General features: G+C 42.5%; 3 protein-coding genes across 4 annotated transcripts in view; 1 reads left to right on the top strand and 2 right to left on the bottom strand.

The window, feature by feature from the left end:
* Positions 1–1,447: 1,447 nt before the first annotated feature.
* LOC141257492 (cysteine-rich PDZ-binding protein-like) lies at positions 1,448–10,656 on the bottom strand. The gene is made up of 4 exons (XM_073672063.1): positions 10,528–10,656; positions 6,849–6,914; positions 4,390–4,444; positions 1,448–1,597 (listed from the first exon to the last, which is right to left on the bottom strand). Exons 1-4 carry the CDS (start codon positions 10,541–10,543, stop codon positions 1,468–1,470), a joined length of 267 nt encoding a protein of 88 aa, XP_073528164.1. The 5' UTR covers positions 10,544–10,656; the 3' UTR covers positions 1,448–1,467.
* PIGF (phosphatidylinositol glycan anchor biosynthesis class F) lies at positions 10,574–25,664 on the top strand. 2 transcript variants are annotated; one of them, XM_073672059.1, is made up of 6 exons: positions 10,574–10,724; positions 13,948–14,179; positions 15,078–15,169; positions 16,271–16,387; positions 17,571–17,679; positions 25,341–25,664. In XM_073672059.1, the coding sequence occupies exons 2-6, from the start codon at positions 13,952–13,954 to the stop codon at positions 25,452–25,454; spliced, it is 660 nt and encodes a 219-aa protein (XP_073528160.1). In that variant the 5' UTR covers positions 10,574–10,724; positions 13,948–13,951; the 3' UTR covers positions 25,455–25,664. The 2 variants fall into 2 exon arrangements, with proteins under 2 accessions (XP_073528160.1, XP_073528161.1); XM_073672060.1 differs by having other exon boundaries at positions 10,687–10,803.
* Positions 22,585–25,877, bottom strand: part of RHOQ (ras homolog family member Q) — a 43,487-nt gene continuing 40,194 nt past the window's right edge. The window contains exon 5 of the mRNA XM_073672061.1: positions 22,585–25,877. Coding sequence (XP_073528162.1) covers positions 25,722–25,877 — 156 coding nt within the window. The 3' untranslated portion in view covers positions 22,585–25,721.

Below are 25,877 nucleotides of genomic sequence, written 5' to 3'. Positions count from 1 at the left end.
TGAAGGAGTGAAGATGTTGCCATCACCTTACGTTGATTTATACAGTGTGTTAGCCCCTTGGAGGTGCAGCAATATATTTTTGGGTGTTCTATATATATATATTTTATTAATCCCTGAAGGCAGGGGTGGGGAATCATTTTTTTTTTTTGCCAAGAGCCATTTGGCTATTTATACCACCCTTCAGGGGCCGTACTAATCAGGCGCTAACTCTGCCCCCAAAGTATGTCCTGACGCTGGCACTGGGGTCAGGATGTAATTTTTCACTGCACGCGCGTCAGGGTTCAGTAGTGAACACTGCGTGCGCACAGGGCAAGATGAGATGAATGGGCTAGCAGCCATCAAAACACAGCTGCCGGGGGCTGAATAAAAGGTTACCGAAGGCCGTAAACAGCCCGTGGGCCTGAGGTTCCCCACCCCTGGCTCTAAGGTAAATAGAACCTGCGACCGGCTGGTCACGTATTACAATCTATTGTATTAATCTAAGAGGCACAACCATTGCAGTCAGTGCGAGCTCCAAGTGCAACAGTCAGTCGAGTGCCAGCGGTATATCACAAACGGTAAGTGCGCAGACCAGCCGGAAATGTATTGCGGATGTGGATAAGGGGTTAAAAGGATCGTACTCTATGGACAATCCCTTTTTATTACAATGGTCCTCCATTACGATCACAAGATGGAGACTCCCAGAAATCAGCTGCAACCTGAAGAAGAATCCAGCAGTAAGAGTCCAGGTCTCCTGCAGCGCCACCACAGGGGAAACGAAGCATTACAAGAATTGATAGATGCAAGCGTTGGGCCTTATAGAACAAGATATGCTCTTTAAGCAAAAAAGAGGGGTGTCTTGAATTGGGGACCCCCTATCTCCTCCTATGAAGCTCTAGTAACAAGAATTTGCATACTGACCCCAGACTTTTCTCATAAAGGTTTACTAGAAAATCTCTGCAATCAATCAAGATCTCAGAGCACATTCAGACATGACAGAATTGCTGCAGATGTGCGGCACGGATTTCGTTCCAGTAGGGTTTTCACACCCACATACACATGTAGCAGAAAAATGTGTACAAAAACAAACGTAAAAGCCGTAAAATGCATTAAGTGAAATCCGTAGCAAAATCAGAGATGGAAAACATCTGCCATGTAGTGGCACTGCCTTACTGCCACCCCGCTTTCCCAGACTTCTAACTGGTAAATGTAATATATCCCTTTCTCATTTATAAATGAGCAAAGGAGCAGATAGGCCATTCTGGTTCTCAGAAAAGCTGGGTCACAGCCCCTGTCAGTGACAGCCCTGCAGCAGCTGAACCCCAAGCACAGATATGAATAAGGAACGCAGGTTGTTTTACAGGTAAATGCCTATTATTTGAAGGGACGTCATAAAATACTAAATGTTCCCAGCAGTGGTGACTAATGGCCGCAGCTCATCGCCAGGGATTTCAGCTGCTGCATCCTTGGAATTATTCTTCTGCAGCTTTACGGTTTTGTTTTCCATTGCTTACCCTTCTTATAGGCACATCCTTGGCAATAGTGTGATCCTGGCTGGTGAACAGAACTTTTGCAGATACGACAGATCGCAAATCGATTTTTTCCATATGGGTCAAACCTAAGACAGAAATAAAAAAATGATTACATACATACACATATACATATATAATATATATATATATATTTTTTTTTTTGATTGGTGTGTGTGAATGAAGATTTAAAAGATTTAAACACTAATCACAAATATATTGGCAAACAACATGGGAGAGATGGAAAGGTTTTGTCTGCAGGATCATAAGACTGCAGCATGTACTAGTAAATCAGATAAGACTCAGCGATTCAAGTCTATGGGTGCAAAAAAAATAAATAAATTGCATTTCATACGGAGCCACAGTATAACATCCGATTTTTACGAGACATGATACACTGACCTGGAAAATGGTTACACCCAATTGACAATTTATTTTCAAGAAGAATAGCAAAGGAAAAGAAACTTTATGGAAAGTTGAAAGGATCATCCACTACTTTAAAACTTAAAGATCCAGGGTCTTCTTTTTATGTCTTCCACCATCCTGGGCCCATAAATGAGAACTTTTAAAGTAGGACACAACACCTAAGGCCACGTTCGCACGTTCAGTATTTGGTCAGTATTTTACATCAGTATTTGTAGACAAAACCAGGGGTGGAACAATCAGAGGAAAAGTATAATAGAAACACGTCACCACTTCTGTATTTATCACCCACTCCGGGTTTTGGCTGACAAATACTGATGTAAAATACTGACCAAATACTGAATGTGTGAATGTGAAGCTAAACCATCCTTCGTGCTCCGCCTGTGCAACACATTAGAGAACTGTGGTCCACAGTAGTAGGAAGAAAATAGATTAACGCTTTTTTTTTTACTATTTTAAGTGATTTCTATACAACCCCCCCCCCCCTTCCTCAGTGAATCTGGTATTTTGGGTTGTAAAAACAATCAGCTGAAATCTTCCTGCCAAACTCCAAGGAGAGTGACTGGAATATTAAAGGGTTTTTCCAGCTTACATAAAAATTAAAAAATGCAGAAAATGTTATAACATAAAAGAGAATACATGCTCAACAGGTATAACACCAGCGCAGGTCCCTCCAGTGGTCTCTGCAGGGACGGGAATCAACCATGTCCCATTCTTCAGTCACCTGACTGCTGGGGCACGTGATTGTCTGCAGTGGTCTGAAATATCATCGCACCTGCGCTGGGGCGATCGAAGGGTTACGGCCAGTAAAAATGTTACCACCATATAACAATCCTTGCATTTTGGGAACAAAACATTGTCAGACAACCCCTTTAATTGTTGGTGACAGATATGACATTTCTTGTTCCTGCTCGATCTCTAAATAGTGCTAATTTCATGTAAATGAATGGAGGGAGGAAGGATTGTCCTATTCTGTAGGCTGGAAATGGCCGTAACCTTTCCTGGAAGATGAATTATTTTGTGTTACCATGGTCACATCTCAGTATGATCTTCCCTGAACACCGCGCCGTCCTGCGATACATCGCCCCATGGCGACCTGTAACGAAAATGTATGTCACAGGTCATTAAGGGGTTAAAGTGGCATTCCCATCTCCAAGATCCTATTCCAATATGCAGTGGGTGTAATAACAATAAGCAAATACCTCCAATTAGAAATGTAGCATAGTTCTTCAGATTCGCTATGTCACATACCCCATGTGCAGGGCATTGCAATAGCTTAGATATCTATAGTTACGACCACTCACCTAGTAACAATTAATTAGTTCCTAGGAGGGCTGTGGAGTCGGAGTCATGGAGCCGGTATCCATTTTGGTGGAGTTGGAGTCGGTATAAAATGGACAGACTCCTAAAATATATAATAAATTGGGTACAGTAGTACAATGCAGGATGTGCTGTAAATGTTTTCATAAGAATTTGGAAAGTTATGAAATGTCCTATAAATGTCTGTTCTGTTCCTGATCCAAAGATCTGAGCTTTTAGTGGAGAGGAATCTGTGCTTCACTTTATGTACCCGCTCAGTAGTGACCAGTGCTGTGGAGTTGGAGTCAGGGAAATTGAGGAGTCGGAGGTTTGGCTTACCAACTTCACAGCCCTGGTTGCTAGTGGTTGTTAAACATAGATACCTAAGGTCCTGCAATGCCCGGCACATGGGGTAAGCGACATAGCGAATCAGAAGAACTATACTTCATTTCTAATTGGAGGTATTTGCTAATATTACTATTATTACACCTACTAAATACTGGAATACGATCTTGAAGATGGGAATACCCCTTTAATGAGGTTTTGCAGATGGAAAGCTTCCTCACTGCATAGTGAAAAGATATGCAACATTTTCACTGCCGCAACTCAGTAACCATAAATCTGACTGCAGCAATGACGTACCCAGCTCCCCCGTGTGACCACTGCAGACAATCACTGGTATTAGCACTATAATGCAACTAAAAATTGCAGCAAACTGGCAATTTTTTTCTGTTAAAATAACATCCGCCCAAACAGAGACCAATGCGACACCATTATAGTTAATGTGGTCCATTTGGTGCCATAGGACAAATCTATTTTTGCACGAGTTCTGAATTTCTTTTCCCGTAACAAAATGATTGTAATTAAAATGATTAAATGATAAAAGTAAAATTGGTTGTTCGGCATTAATTGAAAATGAGTGAGGTCCAACTTTTCCCTAAATAACTGTAGTGCATGGTGGGTAAAGTGTATGGGAGCTGCAGGTATGAGAATAGCTCATAGAACAACATCTGTAGATCAGGAGCCAAGATAATATAACAATGTGTAAGCCGCCATCCAGACACAACAAGAAAGCAAACGACCAAGTACAGCGCAGTATCCCGGGAGAATATAGGGAGAGGACATGGACACAATGGTAACCGCTTCCGCAGGCACTAACCTCGCCCTCTTTGATGTCAGGGCTTTGTTTTCATTCAGTTTTCGGCCGCCGCTTTCTGCAAGTTAATTGATAAAGTAAATTAATTATAGTTTTCAAACGTCCTTTAAAAAAAAAAAAAAACAAAGCAAAGAAATCACAAAAAATCCTGACTACATTCATTATGTATCTGAAGCCTGATAAGGTCTTAATATGGAGCATTACACCATAGGCAAAACTGAGGGAGCGATATTTTGCATACACGCTTATTGTTTTCAGCCTCCATACTAACCTACCAGCGTAAGTGGGTACCAGGGACAGATAGGAAAACGTATACACATTGACATGCAGGTTTATATTAGGCAGACATATATAAATTATACACCTGCTAACACATTACATGCATTTACACATTACACAGATATACATAGCACACACATACACACAAGCATATAGAAAATATACAGAATGACATTTTTGTGATGCACGTACTCAGATGTCCAGACTATTTTTTTTTTTCCATTTATTCATAGCTGTAACAGCCATAACTTTTTTTTATTTTTACAAAAGCTTTGCTTTCTGAAGTTTATTTCTTTAGAGGGACGACCTGTCGTTTTTTTTAAATACCATTTTGCCAAATACATATGTAAGTGTTATTACATCTGTGTTATTTATTTTTTTACCTATAAAAAAAGTTGTAAATAAAAAAAAAAATTGCGCCATTATTTCTGCCATTTACCAATCACCAAATATGTCCATGTTATTTACTGGTTTGTGACATTCATTTTTAGAAAGTGTACATTAAAAAATGTCAAAAACAAACTCCGACTTTTATTTTGCCCCCAATATGCAGGTAAAGAAATGTACAGGTATATAGCAATATCTGATTTCTATGTACCAGTACACTATGCCTATAAAGAAGAAGAATACTTCACATACAGTTGATCCTCCTTTACTACTGGAGTTAGGACTGCACAAATGTGAAAAGATCCCAGAGTTATCCTACAGGTTTTACTTTTTTTTTCTGCTACAGGAAAGAATAGCATATGCTATGTTTAGGCTTTCAAAATGAGAGGGAAACTTAAAGGAAAGTGTTCTAGTATGAATGTCAACAAGGCACGTCTTAGTATCATCGTGTACCTACATGGCTATGGTGTCCTGGTACCATATGTCAAAAAGTGTGAATCGGACTATGTCAATTCATTACAACACAGATACAGACTTCTATGATGCCTGTATACCTTTTCTGTCTTCATTCTACTGCAGGGTTGTATTAGAAATAGGACTGTACCAGGGACATTAGGGAAAGCCGCCGTTGAGCGGGCGCACAGTTCTCGTATCTTAGGGTGCCAATCTCTGCCGGTGGGTAGGAACAGCAGTAGGTGAAGACTAGAGTCATATATAGGTCCTTCCTGGCTGTGATTAGTCTCTTAAAACTACCTTTTTTTAATAATTGTACACAGGGTTTAGTGTTGGTGTATTGTAATCAAAATAATAAAATCAGTTTTTAAGGGAATTTATGTTCACTGGTACCATTAACCCCTTGGCAACCTTAGGATTTTCCGTTTTTTTGCTCCCCTTCTTCCCAGAGCCATAACTTTTTTATTTTTCCGTCAATATGGCCATGTGATAGCTTTTTTTTTTTGCGAGACGAGTTTTACTTTTGAATGGCACCATTGGTTTTACCATGTCGTGTACTGGAAAAGTGCAATTCTACAATTGTTTGCTTTTTTTACTGTATTCAATAAATGCTAAAACTGACTTGCTATTATGATTCTCCAGGTCATTACGAGTTCGTAGACACCACACATGTATAGGTTCTTATTTTATTTAAGTGGCAAAAAAAAAAAAGTCGCCATTTTCCGAGACCCATAGTGTCTGCGCTGTGGAACTGATTGACAGCGATCCTAGACTAATCAGGTGACTGCGGGGAGTGACGTTTTTAACTTAATTTTTAAATACTCACAGTCAGAGTTTAAAGGGGTTGTCTGGTCTTAGTCTACAAGTCTGCAGTGAAACTCTGTCTGCAGACTGGTGAATCCTCACATCACACACACTGCGTGCTGTCAGGATTCTCCAGTGCTGGGAGCGGGTGGTCATATGATTGCTGGTATACGATTTGCATACTTCGGCAGCATTTGGCCTCGCTCAATTCACTTGCATTGAGCAAGGCCGCGCCCATCTAGTCAACAAGTGACCTGATAGAGGTAAATCCCGGTGACCGGTTTCATTTAAGAAACTAAATTAAATAAATGGTAGAGGAGCAGCTCTGACGCCCTGAAATATCCCTGCTTGAAGGAGAGAACAGACAAGACACTATAAAGGATGGGAAGATGGTGGCAGAGGTGTCATCTACTCCCTACGCTTACTATTTCTCAGACTGTTAGATGTTGGCACACTTCAAACACACAAAAAAAATGTCCACAAAGTAAGAAAAGGACACACAAGACACTCTGTGAGATGAAATGTCATAAGTGATTTACCAGTGGTATTCCTGGCCCCTGCCTTCCATGTGTCGGGGGTGATTACTGTGCCCAGCTTCTTCTCACCTGTAAAACAGACATCACATCAGTAAATCATTGTGATAATAACCACCAACATGAGAAACGGGTGAAAGAACAATCAGTCCAATTCATGACGAGCTGTAAGAGACCTTAAGTCAGAAATCTTACTCCGGTACCTGATTGGAGTAAGATTTGCAGTGAGGTGGATGGAGGCGCACATCACTTGTCAGACGCTCCTCTTAATGAATCTGGCGCCTCCGACTCCAGCACGTTTCCTGTAAGACTGACAAGAACGTCGCCAGTCTTGATGAAATCAGTTATAAAAAGTCCACAATATGTTATGATGCAGAGGATTTAAGTAAAATGGGTGAGGAAACAAGGTACTGGCAGACAATTGATATGACTATGTGTGAGCTCCAGTACACACTGTACATACAGGATGGCAGGTTTTCAGTCACACAATGGCAGATTATGGAAATGTTACTCTATTTATTGTCATATTTAATACTATAAATTCATGTCCTCATTAATCATCATTTTTCCCTAATTAACCCCTTAATGAGCAGGCGGCCTGAAAGGGGCGAAATAACCAGACCGTTTTATTTTCTTTTACCATTTCTGCTTCACCACTTTTCAACAGTCATAACTTTTTTTTTCACCCACATGGCTAATGAGACTAAAGCCAAGTAAGCCGCAAATTTACGCCAATTGGTCGTTATCAGGTTAAATCAGTAACAAAAGAAAGCTTCATTAAAGAGGATATTTCACATTTCCTGACATGCGTTCAGCCCCCCATACACTAACGTTGTCCGAAACTGCCAATATCGACAGGTTCGGCCGACAGTCTAATGTGCATGGGGGCCCCTGACAGAGGATGACGGGAGACATAAAGATCCAACATGTCTGATTTCAAACTACAGAGATTTTGGTTCTCGAGGTAAGCCACCGACAGAGATGTCTCACACAGAACACAGGACCGCTTGCTCCCGAGTTTGGGAGAGACAGCTGAGACAGCTGCCAGATGAATGATCGGTCAAACCAATGATCGTCTGACAGGTATATAAGGTGTATGGGGGCTTTAGTAAAGAGTTAATTCCCTGTAATATAACAATTCTGGAGCATCAGTTCTCACAACACTGCATAGTGCTGCTCCTCTGTTACCAGGGCTGTGGAGTCAGAGTTGATGTACATTTTGGTGGATTCGGAGTCAGTATAAGGTCTGTTTCAAGCGTCCTGATATTTCCGGTACTGGAAAAAACAGTACAGGAGATATAAGTGTCCACCTGTGTGGCAACCATGTGCCGCATCAGGATCAACGTACCGGCGCCAGGGAATCAGCGGCATAGGCAGCGCTGTTCCCAGGTGACGGAGGCATCTCTCATCTGTCCCCTGCTTGCGCTGCAATCAGCACCAGCAGTGGACAATGTTGACAGTTGTATTCTGCCCCCACTGTGTCCAGCAACTGTAAAAATAAAAAAACACATACTCTCCTGTCCGATATACTGTCTCATGCCGTAATCCATCTGACCGGCAATTATGCATCAGTGTCTGCAGAGGCTTGATGCGACCGCACACGCTGAGGAGCAGAGGAGAATGACTCGCTGCAGCGAGCGGGTACCTGACCTGCGCTGAGCTCAGTGAGTGACAGGACATCGCTCAGTGAGCTCAGCGCAGTGGCATTCTCCTCTGCTCCTCAGCATTTGCAGTCGAATCAAGCCACTGCAGACGCTGATACAGAATTGTCGGTCAGATGGATTACAGGATGGGACAGTGTTTTGGACAGGCGAGTATAAGTGTTTTTTTATTTTAGTCTTATTTTTAAACTTGCTGGACACAGCGGAGGCACAATACAACTGTCAACATTGTCCCCTGCTGGTGCTGTTCACAGCGACAGCAGGGTACAATGATGACAGATGCCATCAGCACCCGGTGTCTGGGAACAGCACTAAATGTACTGCTGATTCCCAGGCGCCGGTACGTGTCACACGGATGTCATCTATGTGGATGCTTTACAACCCGTGCAGCGTGAAAAAAATGGTCATGTCAGTATGTCGTGGAAACGGTCCGTGGAAACACACTGACGTGTGCGCAGACCCATTCATTTGACTGCCTCTACGTGTGAAAACTGTCACCACGCGTACTGAAGACACGGACATGTGAAAGAGGCCTAAAATAGCCAGACTCCGAAACTATATAATAAATGGGGTACAGTAGTACAATGCAAGATGTGCTGTAAATGTTTTCAGAAGAATTTGGGAAAGTTATGAAATGACCTATAAATGTCTGTTCTGTTCCTGATATAAGGGTCTCTGCTTTTAGTTGAGATGAATCTGTGCTGCACTTTATGTCCACGCTCAGTAGTGAAGCAGGGCTGTGGAGTTGGGAGTCGGAAGTCAGGGAAACTGAGAAGTCAGGGGTTTGGCTTACCGACTCCACACTCTGTTACACCTCCAAGAAATATATTAATCCATTGGCAACTGGGCGTTACCCCTCCTATCAGAGACATGTAGTGCACATGAAGACGGTGTAGGGTCCTTCATCCATACCCGGACCACCCATTTGCCCATGTATGTACAAATTTCCCGAATGAGTAAGAGAGGAGCAGAACAATGTGGAGTTCTCAGAAAAGAAGCTTCAGAATCGTTCTATTAGAAGGAGAACAAGTATTTACTAAAATGTCAGGAGAGGCGACAGGTTCCCTCTAACCCAGGGAGGCCAAACAGTATACAGCGTAATGGGCCCCACATAGTCCTCCATCCAGAATAATGGGCCCCACATAGTCCTCCATCCAGAATAATGGGCCCCACATAGTCCTCCATCCAGAATAATGGGCCCCACATAGTCCTCCATCCAGAATAATGGGCCCCACATAGTCCTCCATCCAGAATAATGGGCCCCACATAGTCCTCCATCCAGAATAATGGGCCCCACATAGTCCTCCATCCAGAATAATGGGCCCCACATAGTCCTCCATCCAGAATAATGGGCCCCACATAGTCCTCCATCCAGAATAATGGGCCCCACATAGTCCTCCATACAGAATAAATGGGCCCCACATAGTCCTCCATACAGAATAATGGGCCCCACATAGTCCTCCATACAGAATAATGGCCCCACATAGTCCTCCATACAGAATAATGGGCCCCACATAGTCCTCCATACAGAATAATGGGCCCCACATAGTCCTCCATACAGAATAATGGCCCCACATAGCCCTCCATACAGAATAAATGGGCCCCACATTTGGCCCACAGGCCGGTGTTTGACACGTGTGCTCTGACATCTGACATCAGAGACCAATCAACTCATTTAATAAAAAAAGAGGCAGCTGACCCCACTGATGTAGATTAGCGTTATTTTCACAATGAAACGTGCCACAATTTGTGACGACGCCTCCGACACAGAAGGGAACATTACCCAAAACTGGGAATGTGACCCAGATCGTCAGAGCTGTCATAGGGCCACGATCACATCGATGCTGGAGTCTACGCCACAAATACTGCAGTATAAAAAGATCTCTTTTCTGAGAAAATGATGAACACTACAACTCTCAACATGATCTGACTCACTGTGAGTCATAAGGAATGCGGGGAGTTGTAGTTCGTAGTGACCCTGGAGGAGCCCGGTCACATCAAACCATCTGTCAGGTGACACTTACATTTGTCGCACACCATCTTTGCCCGACTTCCCCTCTTCTCCAGGCAGCGGAGAACTGTAAACAACAGGACACTTCCGGTGTCGCCACTTCCGGTGGATCACGTGTTACCGCGCTCTCGCTCGGATTGGCTTACCCGTCCTCGCTGGCTGTGGGCGGATCCAAGCTCAGGTGTTGGGAGGAGGAGTGGTGAGCGGCAGGTGAGTGGTGAGCGCTGCTCTCAGTCCTGGTGACCTTCCCTGGTGTCTGGCGCCGAGCTGTGAGCTGGGGATACATCAGGTCTTGTGCTGTGTATATAGTACTACTGCCTCATACAGTGTGGCGGAGCCCTCTGAGGGCAGTGATAGATGCCACTGACGTGCACGTAGCACAGACTGAGCCTCAGACCTAATGTGCGAGTGTATAGGCGTGTACACTGTGTACTTACACCTAGTAATGTCTGTTACATAGAAGTAAGCCAATATGGCCACCTGCACGGTGGTCTCCCAGACTGCGCGGAGGGGTGGTCACCAAGATGGTGCATCGCGTCGTCGTCGTCTCCCAGACCGCGCATGATCGTAGTAGTCTCCCTGACCGCGCTTGCTCGTCGTCGTCGTCTCCCAGACCGCGCATGCTCGTCGTCGTCGTCTCCCAGACCGCACATGCTCGTCGTCGTCGTCTCCCAGACCGTGCAGTTCGGGGGGGAGGGGGTAATTTCCCAGACTGCGCAGAGGGGTGGTTACCCATACTTTGAGGCGCGGAAACGTAATCTCCCAGACCGTGCAGTGTTTATACAGATAGAACATGGCGGGATGAGGACAACGCATGCGTAAGATGTAACAGAAGCCATATTGGTTGTCACACGGCCTGGTCAGAGACATATATCATGGGATGACGCTATGGCCCGCGATTCATCCTTTTCATCACTTTTGTTTATTTTATTTTGTGATATTGGTTTGCATTTTTGTTTTGTACCAAATTTTTCAAAATGGTGCACACGGACCCATGAATTTTTTGCAAAACCAAAAATGATCTTTATATTTATTCTTAACTTTTTTTTTTGTTACTTCGTAGCAATTTGCACAGAAATTTCGGAAAAACGTGAGCTCACTCCAGTAAGGGTGACTGGAGGACATTTGCCCCAAAAATGTAGCAACTTTTTTTTAAAAAAATCACAATTGGCGAATCAGTCATAAAACATCTGGAAGTCCCAAACCCTGCCCACAATGGCTAAGATAAAAAACAAACAACAACAAAAAAAAAAACAGGCGTACAAATAGAAAATAGGTACAAATGAAAATCTGCGAAAAGCACCGAAAACTAGACAAACAAAGGAGTACATGCAATAATGAATCGGGTCCTATATGTTACATTGGATGACTCTTTATAAGGAACCTGTCGGGGACCTTTTACCCCGCTAAACGGCCACTACTGCTCTATGCTGCCTGGGAAATTGGATTTACCGCTTCCATGTGTATTTTATGTTCCTGTCTTATCCTAAAAAATAAGTTTTTATGTGGCTGCTGCTAATCACAGCTGAGGAGTCACAGAATCTCCTTTAACTTGTTTAGTGAATCATCCATCACAACATATTGTAGCGGACACAGTCTCTCTGCTCGTACAGTAAAGACTCAGACACTGCCCCCTTCCAGTGCATGTATGACATCTGCGGTGCAGGGGAAAATCACACCAGACGGCCAAGTGATTTTTACAAATTGTGTAAAATCTGTGACCTTAATGTCGTTTGCCTTTTTACCATATATATATATATATCAGTACAGACCAAAAGGTTGGACACACCTTCTCATTTAAAGATTTTTCTGTATTTTCATGACTTTGAAAATTGTACATTCACACTGAAGGCATCAAAACTATGAATTAACACATGTGGCATTATATACTTAACAAAAAAGTGTGAAACAACTGAAAATATGTCTTATATTCTAGGTTCTTCAAAGTAGCCACCTTTTGCTTTGATGACTGCTTTGCACACTCTTGGCATTCTCTTGATGAGCTTCAAGAGGTAGTCACCGGAAATGGTTTTCACTTCACAGGTGTGCCCTGTCAGGTTTAATAAGTGGGATTTCTTGCCTTATAAATGGGGTTGGGACCATCAGTTGTGTTGTGCAGAAGTCAGGTGGATAGACAGCTGATAGTCCTACTGAATAGACTGTTAGAATTTGTATTATGGCAAGAAAAAAACAGCTAAGTAAAGAAAAACGAGTGGCCATCATTACTTTAAGAAATGAAGGTCAGTCAGTCCGAAAAATTGGGTAAACTTTGAATGTGTCCCCAAGTGCAGTTGCATAAACCATCAAGCGCTACAAAGAAACTGGCTCACATGAGGACCGCCCCAGGAAGGGAAGACCAAGAGTCACCTCTGCTTCTGAGGATAAGTTTATCCGAGTCACCAGCCTCAGAAATCACAGGTTAACAGCATCTCAGATTAGAGACCAGGTCCATGCCACACAGAGTTCTAGCAGCAGACACATCTCTTCAACAACTGTTAAGAGGAGACTTTGTGCAGCAGGCATTCATGGTAAAATAGCTGCTAGGAAACCACTGCTAAGGACAGGCAACAAGCAGAAGAGACTTGTTTGGGCTAAAGAACACAAGGAATGGACATTAGACCAGTGGAAATCTGTGCTTTTGTCTGATGAGTCCAAATTTGAGATCTTTGGTTCCAACCACCGTGTCTTTGTGCGACGCAAAAAGGTGAACGGATAGACTCTACATGCCTGGTTTCCACCGTGAAGCATGGAGGAGGAGGTGTGATGGTGTGGGGGTGCTTGGCTGGTGACACTGTTGGGGATTTATTCAAAATTGAAGGCATACTGAACCAGCATGGCTACCACAGCATCTTGCAGCGGCATGCTATTTCATCCGGTTTGCGTTTAGTTGGACCATAATTTATTTTTCAACAGGACAATGACCCCAAACACACCTCCAGGCTGTGTTAGGGCTATTTGGCCAAGAAGGAGAGTGATGGGGTGCTACGCCAAATGACCTGGCCTCCACAGTCACCAGACCTGAACCCAATCGAGATGGTTTGGGGTGAGCTGGACCGCAGAGTGAAGGCAAAAGGGCCAACAAGTGCTAAGCATCTCTGGGAACTCCTTCAAGATTGTTGGAAGACCATTTCCGGTGACTACCTCTTGAAGCTCATCAAAAGAATGCCAAGAGTGTGCAAAGCAGTCATCAAAGCAAAAGGTGGCTACTTTGAAGAACCTAGAATATAAGACATATTTTCAGTTGTTTCACACTTTTATGCTCAGTATATAATTCCACATGTGTTAATTCATAGTTTTGATGCCTTCAGTGTGAATGTACAATTTTCAAAGTCATGAAAATACAGAAAAATCTTTAAATGAGAAGGTGTGTCCAAACTTTTGGTCTGTACTGTATATATATAAAATTTTATTTATTTTTATTTTTTTACTGTAGGATCATGGATGAAACGGAGATCAGGAGACTCTCAGTAGGACACGTCCTGTGTGGATTGGCCGTTCTCCTCTCTCTTTGTGTCCCGCCACTCCTCCTAGATGAATTCTCACTTTTGGGAACGCACCTCACTTGGCTTTGCATCTGCTCCGTTTGTGTCATTACTGTCAATGTTTTATTACTACTGACCCTGAAACCAAATCCTTCAACCAAAAGAAGCTCATTAACACACAAGGTATTAAAGTTTTATCTCTAAAGGGGTTGTCTGAGATTAGAAACAAAGGTGTATGTATTTTTTTTCTTCTAGCAACAGCACCCCTTTTGGCTGTGAATGGTATTGCAGCATATTGGGAAGGAGTTGTAATATCAGACTCAATCTATGGAAAATCTTGAAAAGAGAAACTAATGGTACCGTATCACATAACGACGCACCAGCGATCCCGACAACGATGTGACCTGGCTGGTATCGCTGGTGCGTCGCTAAGTGATCGCTGGTGAGCTGTCAAACAGGCAGGCTCACCAGCGATCAGGGGAGTAGCGACATCGTGGAAAGAATCTTTCCACGATGTCCTGCTCCTGGTTACCAGCCTGCTGCTAAAGCAGGAGCAGGTTGGTAACCATGATAAACAGCGGGTTACTAGAGGCACACGCGCACTTAGTAACCCGCTGTTTATCATGGTTACCACTCTGCTATGGTGAGCTGGAGGCTACCGCTAACCGTAGCAGAGTGGTAACCATGATAAACAGCGGGTTACTAAGTGCGCGTGTGCCCCTAGTAACCCGCTGTTTATCATGGTTACCAGCCTGATCGCTTGTCACACACAGCGATGTGTGCTGACCAGCGGGAGGGCAAGGACCAAAAAATGGTCCAGGACACTTTGCAGCGATCAGCGACCTCACAGCAGGGGCCTGATCGCTGCAAAGTGTCACACATAGCGACATCGCTGGTGAGGTCGCTGTTGCGTCACCAAAACCGTGACTCAGCAGCGATCTCGCTAGCGATCTCGTTATGTGAGACTGGGGCTTAATGCCCCGTGTTCTAATTTCAGCATTCCAAATGGAGAGCCCAACCAACCTCCATTGCCTTTGTACTATTTCAGAACCGATTTTTAATTCTTTTCTATTTCTTTCAGATTAATAAACTGTACAGATCCTGCCTGTACTTCTCTGTCTCCTGCCTGCTGTTCCATGGGATTATAGTCTTGTACGGCGCGCCTCTTGTAGAGTAAGTATGTTTTATGTCTTACGGGAGGACTGACGAAATTATACAATGTCCAAGCCATTGAAATTCTATGTATACAGCGTGGATCGTATCTTCATGGTTATTAATTACAACACCGAAGCCCTAAGGGTATGTTCACACTGGGTTCTTTGACTTGAATTTTTCAGACAATTTTTTATTTTTTTTGGGTGCAGATTTTGACACTTTTTGTTTTCTGTTTATATTCAGCAGTGAAATTTGGAGCATTTTTTTTTTTCTTTTAAATAAGCAAAAATGCCACAAGAACTGACATGTTGCTTTTTTTGCATGCTGAAAAAAAACAGCACCATGAGCACTATAGGAGTGATTTCTCATTGTAATGAATAGAAAGAATTGATTTTTGATGTGGATTTTGGAGCGGAATCTGATCCAAAATCCAGGAAAAAAAAAAACTGTGCACACAACTTTTTATTTCAGGCGGATTCCAACTGGAAACCGTGTACGTGTTCAGTCTTTTGTTAACTTTTTTCTAACCGCCTCAGGGTTCGGAGAGGGTGAAGCCGTGCAAAGTAGCGTGTCTTTCTAGCAGAAGCTGCCTTCTAGTTATAGTTTAAACTATAGAAAAAGAAAAGATGTCGGTGGTGGAGCCTCTGCAAAAGCAAAAAAAAAAAACATGAAAACAGCTTCAGGAAAGAGACCGCAAGTTCTTTCCTGAAGCTGTTTCACCTAGGAAAACCTTGGCAGCTCTGCCGGCATTTTACAGACGTTGTGTGCACATGTCCTAAGGGTATTTTCACACACTTTTTTTTTTTTATTTTACATGGATTTTTCATGCTGAAAAATACACATAAAAATAATTTTTTTGTCTGTTGTAGATTATAATGTTGAAACAAACTTGACTAGCAGCCGTTTCGCGTGGAGAAAACGCTTCATCTGATGGCCCAGAGGAAGCATGATCACTCGAAACGACTTTTCTATCAATCTAGTGCACGGTGTCGCAGATGGCTACTGACTTGCTGTTAATAGGGTGAACTGTGGGCAGTACCAGATCCCTGTTTTCTATCTGTATTGGATATATAGATTTTAACTACAACATATTTTATTCTTTCTTTGCTTTCTATACAGATCAGTGGGAGAAACCTTTTTGTTTGCCGTCCTGCTCTCGTCTTTCACCACATCTCGCTGTCTCTGCATACTAGGACCAAACTTCCATGCTTGGATCAGGGTTTTCAGTAAAGATGGGTAAGACCTATCCTGATATTTCATATAATATATGATTGTATACATTTATCCCCCTCTTACACAGCATTGTATTAGCACAGAGCAGGGAGCTGGTAGGTATCACACCATTCTTTGCAATTACAGTGTGGGGAAAGCGCGATCTAGCTGTAGCCCGCTGCACTTGCATCAGACACCCTGCTACAACATAGATCCCAGTCTACAATGTACCAAGGCAAGATCTTTTCGGATGCAATGACAATACAGAAGTATTACAGTGTACTATCTAAGAAGTCAAAAGAAAGGGTTAAAGGGGTATTCCCATCTCCAAGATCCTATACCGATATGTAGTAGGTGTAATAATCATAATATTAGAAATGTAGTATAGTTCTTCTGATAAGCTATGTCATTTACCCCATGTGCAGGGCATTGCAGTATCTTAAGTATCCAATGTTACGACCACTCATATAGTGAGGTAGTTAGAGGTTAGTGGTGGTAGCCATGGATACCTAAGCTACTGCAATGCCCTGCACTTGGGGAAAGCAACATAGCAAATCAGAAGAACTATACTACATTTCTAATTGGAGGTATTTGTTAATATTATTACTACTACATATTGGGATAGAATCTTGAAGATGTAAATACCCCTTTAAGCTCCATTGTAGGGCTGAAAAAAATCCAGTACAGTGTTTTGTTATTTAAAAAAACAAATAATATTGTCACAAATAAAACCATTTTATTCATCCAGCATTGTAATTTTTTAAAGTGCCATAAAAAATAGCTGTTCATCATCTCCCAAAAAATGGAATACAAATGTTCTGTGCACATCAAAATGACAACAATGAAAACTACAAGTCATAATGTAAAAAAAAAAACAAGCCATAATACCACCAATGTCTTAGGAAGTTTTGTTGGTCAGAAATCTGTTACAGAATTGATATGTGCATTATGTATAGAGTGGATGCGAATCGTTTTGCAGGATCCGGTCCATCAGTCACATCGGTCATCTGTGGCCGCGGTGTGACAGACATGTGACATTGTGCCAGGCCGGATAATCAAACGATACGAGGCGGTTCTCACAGCTCCCATCCAGCGGCTACAGATTACTGATATGGCCAATAGACCGGGTCCTGTGAATCGACTTGCACCAACTTTAATTGTGCATGTTAGATTATTTCTATTATTTTTTATTTCTATGTATTTTTAGGGCAATGTCTGTCTGGGACCACAGCCTACAGCTAACCACGATCTGCAGTATAATCGGAGCCTGGCTGGGAGCATTTCCTTTACCACTAGACTGGGATCGGCCTTGGCAGGTTAGTTCATCACTGATACGTGGCACATTGTAAGAGCTGCTGCCCCTTGGTGTACATTGTATGGAGCACAACCCTCACAGATGTGCTGCCAGCGGATCAGAGCTGTGTACAGTGTACGAGAAGAGGCCCAGGAGGCGAGCGCTGTTACATGGATGTAACATCTCCTCCAGCGTTCTGCATCAGAAAAGGCAATTTACAACATAATTACAGTGAAGCTGCTCTGAAAGGGTTTTTTTTACTGTGGATCAAACTTACAAGTGGGAAGCTATCCCTGTAAAGAAAAAAAATGCCATACTTACCACTGGAATCTGCCCTGACTGGAAGTGATGATGCCTCGAACCCGTTGTCATCACTTACGGTCCGACGGAGACTTAGGCTATGTTCACACCAGGCATGTTTTTTTTTTTTTTCTGCAGCAAAACCTGATCTCTTTGCAGTAAAGTTTCTGCCTCCAAAAAGCAGGTTTTGTTTGTTTTGTTTTTTTTCGCTGTCCATTTGTCTCTTTATGCATGCTGATAAAGTTCAGTGGAAGAAAAATTACCTATTCAACTTCATCAGGTTTTGGCACAAAAAAACCTGATACCTGCGTTTTTACAGCGTTTTTGTCACTGCCAATTACTTTCAGGGGGTGAAAAACGCTGAAAGAAGTGACATGCTCTATTATGCAAAAAAACATGCAAAGCACAAAATACTGAGGACACAAAAACCAATGTGTGTGCATGAGATTTCTGAAATCTCATACACTTTGCTGGTAATGTAAAACGCAGCTGAAAATTTGCATACAAAAGCATAAAAAACTCCTAGTGTAAATATGGCCTTAAAAAGGTATCCCCATCTCCAAGATCCAATCACAATATGTAGGTGTAATAATAATATTAGCAATTACCTCTAATTAGAAATGTAGTATAGTTCTTCTGACTCGCTATGTCGCTTACCCCATGTGCAGGGCATTGCAGTAGCTTAGGTATCCATGGTTACGACCACTCACATAGTGACAACTGTTAGTGGTCGTAACTAGTGTTGAGCGAGTATGTTCTGTTAACCCTTTCGCCGAGTATGATCAAGCCGAGCTCAGAGTATTTACAGCTGCTCGGTGTTCTGTTTAAATCACTCCCGTGTGCATGATTTGCAACTGTGACAGCTTTATTACATGTGAGAAATGCAAAAGAAACAATCATTCCTCACATGTATTAAAGCTGTCAAACAGTCGCAAATCATGCACACGGGAGTGATTTAAACAGAACACCGAGGAGCTGTAACTACTCTGAGCTCGGCCCGAGCATACTCGCCGAAAGGGTTAACAGAACATACTCGCTAGACATTAGTCGTAACCATGCGTACCTAAACTACTGCAATGCCCTGCACAAGCGGTAAGCAACATTGTGAATCAGAAGAACTATACTACATTTCTAAGTGGAGGTATTTGCTAATATGATTATTATTACACCTACTACATATTAGGATAGGATCTTGGAGATAGGAATACCCTTTTAGGTACGGCTTATTTTTTTATGGGCAGGCTTCCCACTGGTCACAACCTTCATTAATAGTTGAATATTATTATTTTCTACCACCTCATCCGGTACGGTCAGAAGAGCTGGCTAATTATTTTTGTAATATGGTATAAAATTAGTGACCTCATATGTCCTGCACAAATAAAATGTTCCCAATTGTATGAAATAGCATTTCCAGATGAGTCGAGTGAATCCATTCCTATAAATGACATATACAGGTGCATCTCACTAAATTAGAATATCATCAAAAAGTTAATTTCAGTTCTTCAATACAAAAAGTGAAACTCATATTATATAGAGTCATTACACACAGAGTGATCTATTTCAAGTGTTTATTTCTGTTAATGATTATGGCTTACAGCCAATGAAAACACAAAAATCATTATCTCAGTAAATTAGAATAATTAACAAAAAACACCTGCAAAGGATTCCTAAGCGTTTAAAAAGGCCCATTGAGTCTGTTTCAGTAGGCGCCACAATCATGGGGAAGACTGCTGACTTGACAGATGTCCAGAAGGCAGTCATTGACACACTCCACAAGGTCCCAGAGTCTGGAAAAAGAGTGGAGAGGCCACAATCCAAGCTGCTTGAGGTCTAGTGTGAAGTTTCCACAATCAGTGATGGTTTGAGGAGCCATGTCATCTGCTGGTGGAGGTCCACTGTGTTTTATCAAGGCCAAAGTCAGCGCAGCCGTCTACCAGGAGATTTTAGAGCACTTCATGCTTCACTCTGTCGACAAGCTTTTTGGAGATGGAAATGTCATTCTCCAGCAGGACTTGGCACCTGTCCACACTGCTAAAAGTACCAATACCTGGTTTACAAACAATAGTATCACTGTGCTGGAATGGCAGCAAACTCGCCTGACCTTAACCCCATAGAGAATCTATTATAGAGAATCTATGGGGTATTGTCAAGAGGAAGATGAGACACCAGACCCAACAATGCAGATGAGCTGAAGGCTGCTATCAAAGCAACCTGGGCTTCCATAACACCTCAGCAGTGCCACAGGCTGATCGCCTCCATGCCACGCCGCATTGATGCAGTAATTGATGCAAAACAAGCCCCGACCAAGTATTGAGGGCATTTACTGAACATACATTTCAGATTTTAAAAACATTTTTCAAGCGGTTGTTATAAAGTATTCTAATTCACAGAGATAATGACTTTTGTGTTTTCATTGGCTGTAAGCCATAATCATCAACATTAACAGAAATAAACACTTGAAATAGATCACTCTGTGTGTAATGACTCTATATAATATGAGGTTCACTTTTTGTAATGAAGAACTGAAATAAATTAACTGTTAGAATATCTAATTTAGTGAGATGCACCTGTATATCATGATTGCTAATAAAAAAATGGCTACAACTGACGAATGTAAGTGTTAGTAGGTGCAGATACTTACAATAAGTGAACCGCAGGGGTTTATCCTGATAGGATGGAGCTGGGGGTACTTTTCCATATACCTTATTAGTAAATTCTGTCGCTCTGTCTGGAGGACCCGTCCTGCCCTGCATTACACAAACATATTAATGATATGAATGTGAACCGTGTAATGCTAGAAGTCTCCTGTGGTGGCGCCTTCAGGTAAACTAAACACTTTCTGCCAGTTTTCTCACATCTGATCACTGAAGGTCCCAGCAGGTGGACACAGTGTGGTCATCAGATTGTTTAAAGTGGGAAAAATTGTTTTAGCAGCTTTTCCCATTTCCTAAAGGGCTGTGCTATCAAAGAATGATTTTTAGGATCCTGATGGGGTTATTGCAGACCTCTGTGCAAATCAGTCCGAGCAATGTCCAAACTGCCCGGGAATTTTCCAACCCGACCGTAACAGCTTCTTGTATTTCTACGAGGCTGTGACGTTCGGGTCGGGAGAGTCTCGGCCAGTCCGTGCATTGCAGTCTGATCTCAGATCAATTTGCACAGATGTCTGAACGAGGCCATAATAAGAGAAGAGGGGCTGCACGGTCAATTCAACATTGCAGCCACTTTACCGTTGATAGCACGGCTCTATTCAAGGTACTATGACCTGTTGCTGTTACCTGCACAGCCAGATGCTGCGGTGGCATTGTGCAAGGGAAAAACAAAATTGAAGCGGTGCTACTGCCCTTTTGCGCCTAATAATCAGCAGGCAATTCTGCGGACCCTCACCGATTTATAAAGTGATTGCCTATCCTGGGGATGAATTGGGAATTAATTTCATATTTCAATCGTATGCAACTGGGACGGGATACTTCTCAGAAGAGTCATGTGAATGAGACCTAAGCGCTCTGTACCGGTGTCTTGGTTATGTATTGTGCGCAGACGGCCTCCATCTTTTACTAGAAAGACAGTGATCACACAGAGACTCAGGTAGTAAACACTGCATGGATTTATTAGGCAATGAGAAATGAACTCCGCTCATCACAGATAGTTGCTCCAAAGAAAGACTGAGGCACATCGGCGTGATCAAGTTGTGCAGAGGCTCGCATTAAAGTTTTGGGGTTTTTTTGTTTTCCAAGCTTGCCTGCGAGTGAAGAAGTGATGGGCATTTTCACAAGACATGGACAATACCTCGGGCTCTAGGCAATGCCGTTTCCTTATAGACAAGTGCGGCTTAATAGAGCCTTCAATGTAAAAAATAGCAAGACCTTTTCTCCCAGTCCTTATATGTCTCATACTTAAGTCCTTAAATAATCCCATCATCCTGTACCGCTTCAATGTAAAAAGAAAAAAAAAAAAGCAATAAAAAAACAAAACAAAACAGTGCCTTGTAGATGGTCATAGACTAATAGAAAAGACCTAGACACTATCTATGTATAGGTTTAATGTAAAATATACAACATGCAGCAATCTAAAATAAAGTCAGCTCTACAAAAGCCACACGAGATCGTAGAGAAGTCTCCTATAAAACCGCCACGTTCTCTATTACTACCATACACTTAGGCTTTGGATATAAATCAAGATGTAGACGTTCATTGTATTCTGTGTCAGATATATGGGATTTATATTATTTCATGTTCATTAAAAGGGGTATTCCCATCCCAGTGTAATGATAATAATATTGGCAAATGCCTCCAATTAGAAATGTAGCATAGTTCTTCAGATTCGTTACTTCAGTTACCCCATGTGCAGGGCATTGCAGTAGCTTAGGTAGCCATGGCTACGACCATTAAGAGCGGTCTAATTCACAAACTGTCGCTACATGAGTGGTCGTAACCATGGATACCTAAGCTTCTGCAATGCCCTGCACATGGTGTAAGAGACAGCGAATTTGAAGAACTATGCTGCATTTCTAATTGGAGGTATTTGCTAATATTATACCTATATTGGGAGAGGATCTTGGAGATGGGAATACCCCATTTAAGTCTGAAATTTTACACACAAAAAAAAAAAAGGGATAGGCGTAGTGTTCTCCACTATTAGAAAAATATGGTTGCTTTATTTTGGAAACCACACCATGGTCTGTGTGTGGTATTGCAGCTCTGCCCTATTCACTTCAATGGAGAGGAGTTGCAATGCCAGACATGACCTATGGTCAGTGGTGGTGCTGTTTCCAACAAAGCAACTATGGTTTTTCTATTTCTAAACCCTTTTAAAGGGATGGAGGGGGGTATTTAAGTAATTCATATCATATGCCACTTCTTTAGGAGTGGTAAGGGTCTGATCCTGAGAACGAACAGGGAAAATGTCAGATAGTCCAGGGACCTGCAGCTGGGCCCAGTCACATGGATGTTGATGGCTGAGGCACTGCTGTGCTGGGAAGGATTGTAAGGGGGACTGCAGTATCACGATCCCCACACATCATAAAGTGATGGCACATCCTAGCATTAACATTTGTGAGGATTTACCTGCGGATAAGAGCAGAGATCCTGAGACACTGTACTCTCCTTCCACAACTTTGTGCAAGGTCTCATCTAATCTGATCACTTTAGCCGCCCAATAGAACCCTGTGCAGACCAGTCAAGGAAGCTGTGCAAGGGGAGAAAGGTTAGTGATTTTTTTTTTGCGAATCTGTACAAATCTACAGCTAGGTTGACTTCCTAACTGAGTGGAGAAACCATTTGCCCCCATTCACTGGACCCCCGCAGCTCCTTGTCTGTCCATATGTCAGTGTTATGTACTTTAGATCTGTGGTGGGGGACAGGTTATATGAAAGGCCACAACTGTTATAGGATCAGTTCATTGACCCCAATTCAGGAAAAAAGGACCCGATGATCGGAAATATAATATACCAGCTATATCTCTGATGAGACAATCCTTGATTACGGTTGGACTTACGGCTGTGGATATATCTAAGAAAAGTGCTGGATAAAGAGCCATTATCTTCTAGTAAACGGGGGGGGGGGGGTGAATATAAGCCCCTTGTGTCATCGCTGTATAATATGGCTTCCTACTACAGCTCTGCAGGGATGATCAGAAAGCTTTCCTGTAAACCTTCATGCACCCCAGATAGTGTATCTGTGACCTGTGGGTGATGTAATTGGGTTGTAAAAAGAGGATTTTTAACAACTGAAAGCAGAGGTGTACCAAGAGGTATAGTAAATGATTGTAATCCCCCATGAAATAACAATGCTGGGGCCTCTCTATGTGCAGATCCTTTATTATTCCCCTAATGTATAGTCATTTGGGAGTCACCTTTGGGGGTGGGGATGTGCATTTATAGTCAGTCATCACAATTAAGGAAGAGTCAGACGGCCATAAAACTCAGACAAGGATCGCAATGCTCAGACTGGCTGTCTGCTCTCCCGACCCTAGTGAGACAGCATGTATTTCTATGCAGCTGTCACTCGCGGGCCGTGAGAGCCGACGGTCAGTCCGAGGATTGCGTTGTGATCCTTGTCAGTTATATGGCCCTCTGACTCTTACCTTAGATTGTATGGACACGTCCCTTTGCCAGAGGGAATGATAACATCCTGATGTCAATTTAGTTATACATTAGTAGGAGGAATAACAGAGGAACAACCATACAATTTACAAGACAAACATTGTTCAGAATTTTTTTAGTTCATGGGTAATAGACATGTCAAAGTCAAAAAATAGTGTTTGGTTAGTTTTGTGGCTCATTTAATGCTGGCTTAAAGGGGTATTCCCATTCTCAAAGATCCTATCCCAATATGTAGTAGGTATAATATTTGCAAATACCTCCAATTAGAAACGTAGTATAGTTCTTCTGATTCGCTATGTCACTTACCCCATGTGCAGGGCATTGCAGTAGCTTAGGTATCCATGGTTACGAATACTGATAATAGTGACAGATAGCTAGATGCTAGTGGTCATAACCATGGAACTATACTACATTTCTAATTGGAGGTATTTGCTAATATTATTACACACTTTAAAAAAAACAAACCTTTTTTTGACAATGGGATTTCTTACGTTCAACAGGGACGTTCGCTTTATGTATATGTCCTTGAGTTTATATGTTACATGTAGTGCAGTATCGCTCATTGTGGCCTATGGTTTATCCTTATAAGGTACTAATGGGTATAATTGTAGTAAATATCCCCCATTCCCGTTGGGCCTAGAACAAGCTATCCCAATGTCATATGTCTGCATCACCCCTGGTAGAAGAGATCATACATTATTATCCACCCAATGGCCCTTTATGAGAGGCAATATCATGTCCATCGCTATAGAGAACATCCCATATAGGGGACTCATCCTGGTAAAACTAACCTAGGAATCTTAATGCTTTGTTATATTTCATTAAAGGGGTATACCCATCCCCAAGATCCTATCCCAATATGTTGTAGGTATAATATTAGCAAATGTCTCCAATTAGAAAGGTAGTATAGTTCTTCAGATTTGCTATGTCACTTACCCCATGTGCAGGGCATTGCAGTAGCTTGGGTATCCATGGTTTCAACCACTAAGAGCTAACTCACTATATGAGTGGTCATAACCATGGATACCTAAGCCACTGTAATGCCCTGCACATGGGGTAAATGACGCAAGTTATCAGAATAACTACACTACATTTCTAACTGGAGGCATTTACTAATTTTATTACACCTACTACATATTGGGATAGGATCTTGGAAATGGGAATACCCCTTTTTAAACCTGTGACTGAAAATGAAAACTAGTCAGTGGATAGATCTGGTACTGGTTTTACCTGCGCTCCTACCTTTGTGCTAAAACAAAAAAACAACTTTCTTCCCGCAGGTTTGGCCGATCTCCTGCTCACTAGGTGCTATGTTCGGCTACGTTTCCAGTCTTCTACTGGCTCCATTCTGGATTTATTGGAACAGGAAAAGGCTCACATACAAAAGCAGATAGTGAAAACCGGAGGATGACGAGGACGTGAGCTCCTGTTTGTGCAAAACTAGACCAGACGCCGTTACCGCACTGCACATGTCTAGTGTCACTATGAACGAGACCATGAGAAACCACATCTTTCCTTCAGGAGGCTTGTGACCCATCATGTCCTGGATGTGTTGCTGTCAGCAACATGTCTGTAAATCAGGTCAATAAATTGTCTTTTGTGCAGCCGTGGTACCGCTGTCGTGTGCAGGGGACTCGTACTGGAGGCGGAGAGCGCCCGTCTCACGTGATCAGACAGCAGTTTATACATCTCGAGCCTATTCTTTTCTTCATGGCGTTCTTCTTTGGAGTTAAAATAGCGATAATGGACTCGTCGAAGACGGCTTTCAGTCCTTTCTGTGTCAGCGCCGAGCACTCCACGTAGCAGCACGCTCCAAT

This window comes from Phyllobates terribilis, unplaced genomic scaffold (assembly GCF_046119375.1).
Source record: "Phyllobates terribilis strain yellow unplaced genomic scaffold, ASM4611937v1 Scaffold_3__8_contigs__length_932513732, whole genome shotgun sequence".
In the NCBI taxonomy this organism is placed as follows: domain Eukaryota; kingdom Metazoa; phylum Chordata; class Amphibia; order Anura; family Dendrobatidae; genus Phyllobates; species Phyllobates terribilis.
Note: the sequence above shows the minus strand (reverse complement) of the source record. Positions and strands in the feature narration are given on the sequence as shown.

What these genes read in the sequence shown, in the direction of transcription:
- LOC141257492 (XM_073672063.1), bottom strand. An exon ending in AGGGGCCAGGAATACCACTG is followed by an intron (nt 4,445 to 6,848) that starts GTAAATCACTTA and finishes ATTAACTTGCAG; the next exon opens with AAAGCGGCGGCCGAAAACTG. An exon ending in CTGACATCAAAGAGGGCGAG is followed by an intron (nt 1,598 to 4,389) that starts GTTAGTGCCTGC and finishes TTTCTGTCTTAG; the next exon opens with GTTTGACCCATATGGAAAAA.
- PIGF (XM_073672059.1), top strand. Translation starts at nt 13,952, where the DNA reads ATGGATGAAACGGAGATCAGGAGACTCTCAGTAGGACACGTCCTGTGT. An exon ending in TACGGCGCGCCTCTTGTAGA is followed by an intron (nt 15,170 to 16,270) that starts GTAAGTATGTTT and finishes CTTTCTATACAG; the next exon opens with ATCAGTGGGAGAAACCTTTT. An exon ending in AGGGTTTTCAGTAAAGATGG is followed by an intron (nt 16,388 to 17,570) that starts GTAAGACCTATC and finishes ATGTATTTTTAG; the next exon opens with GGCAATGTCTGTCTGGGACC.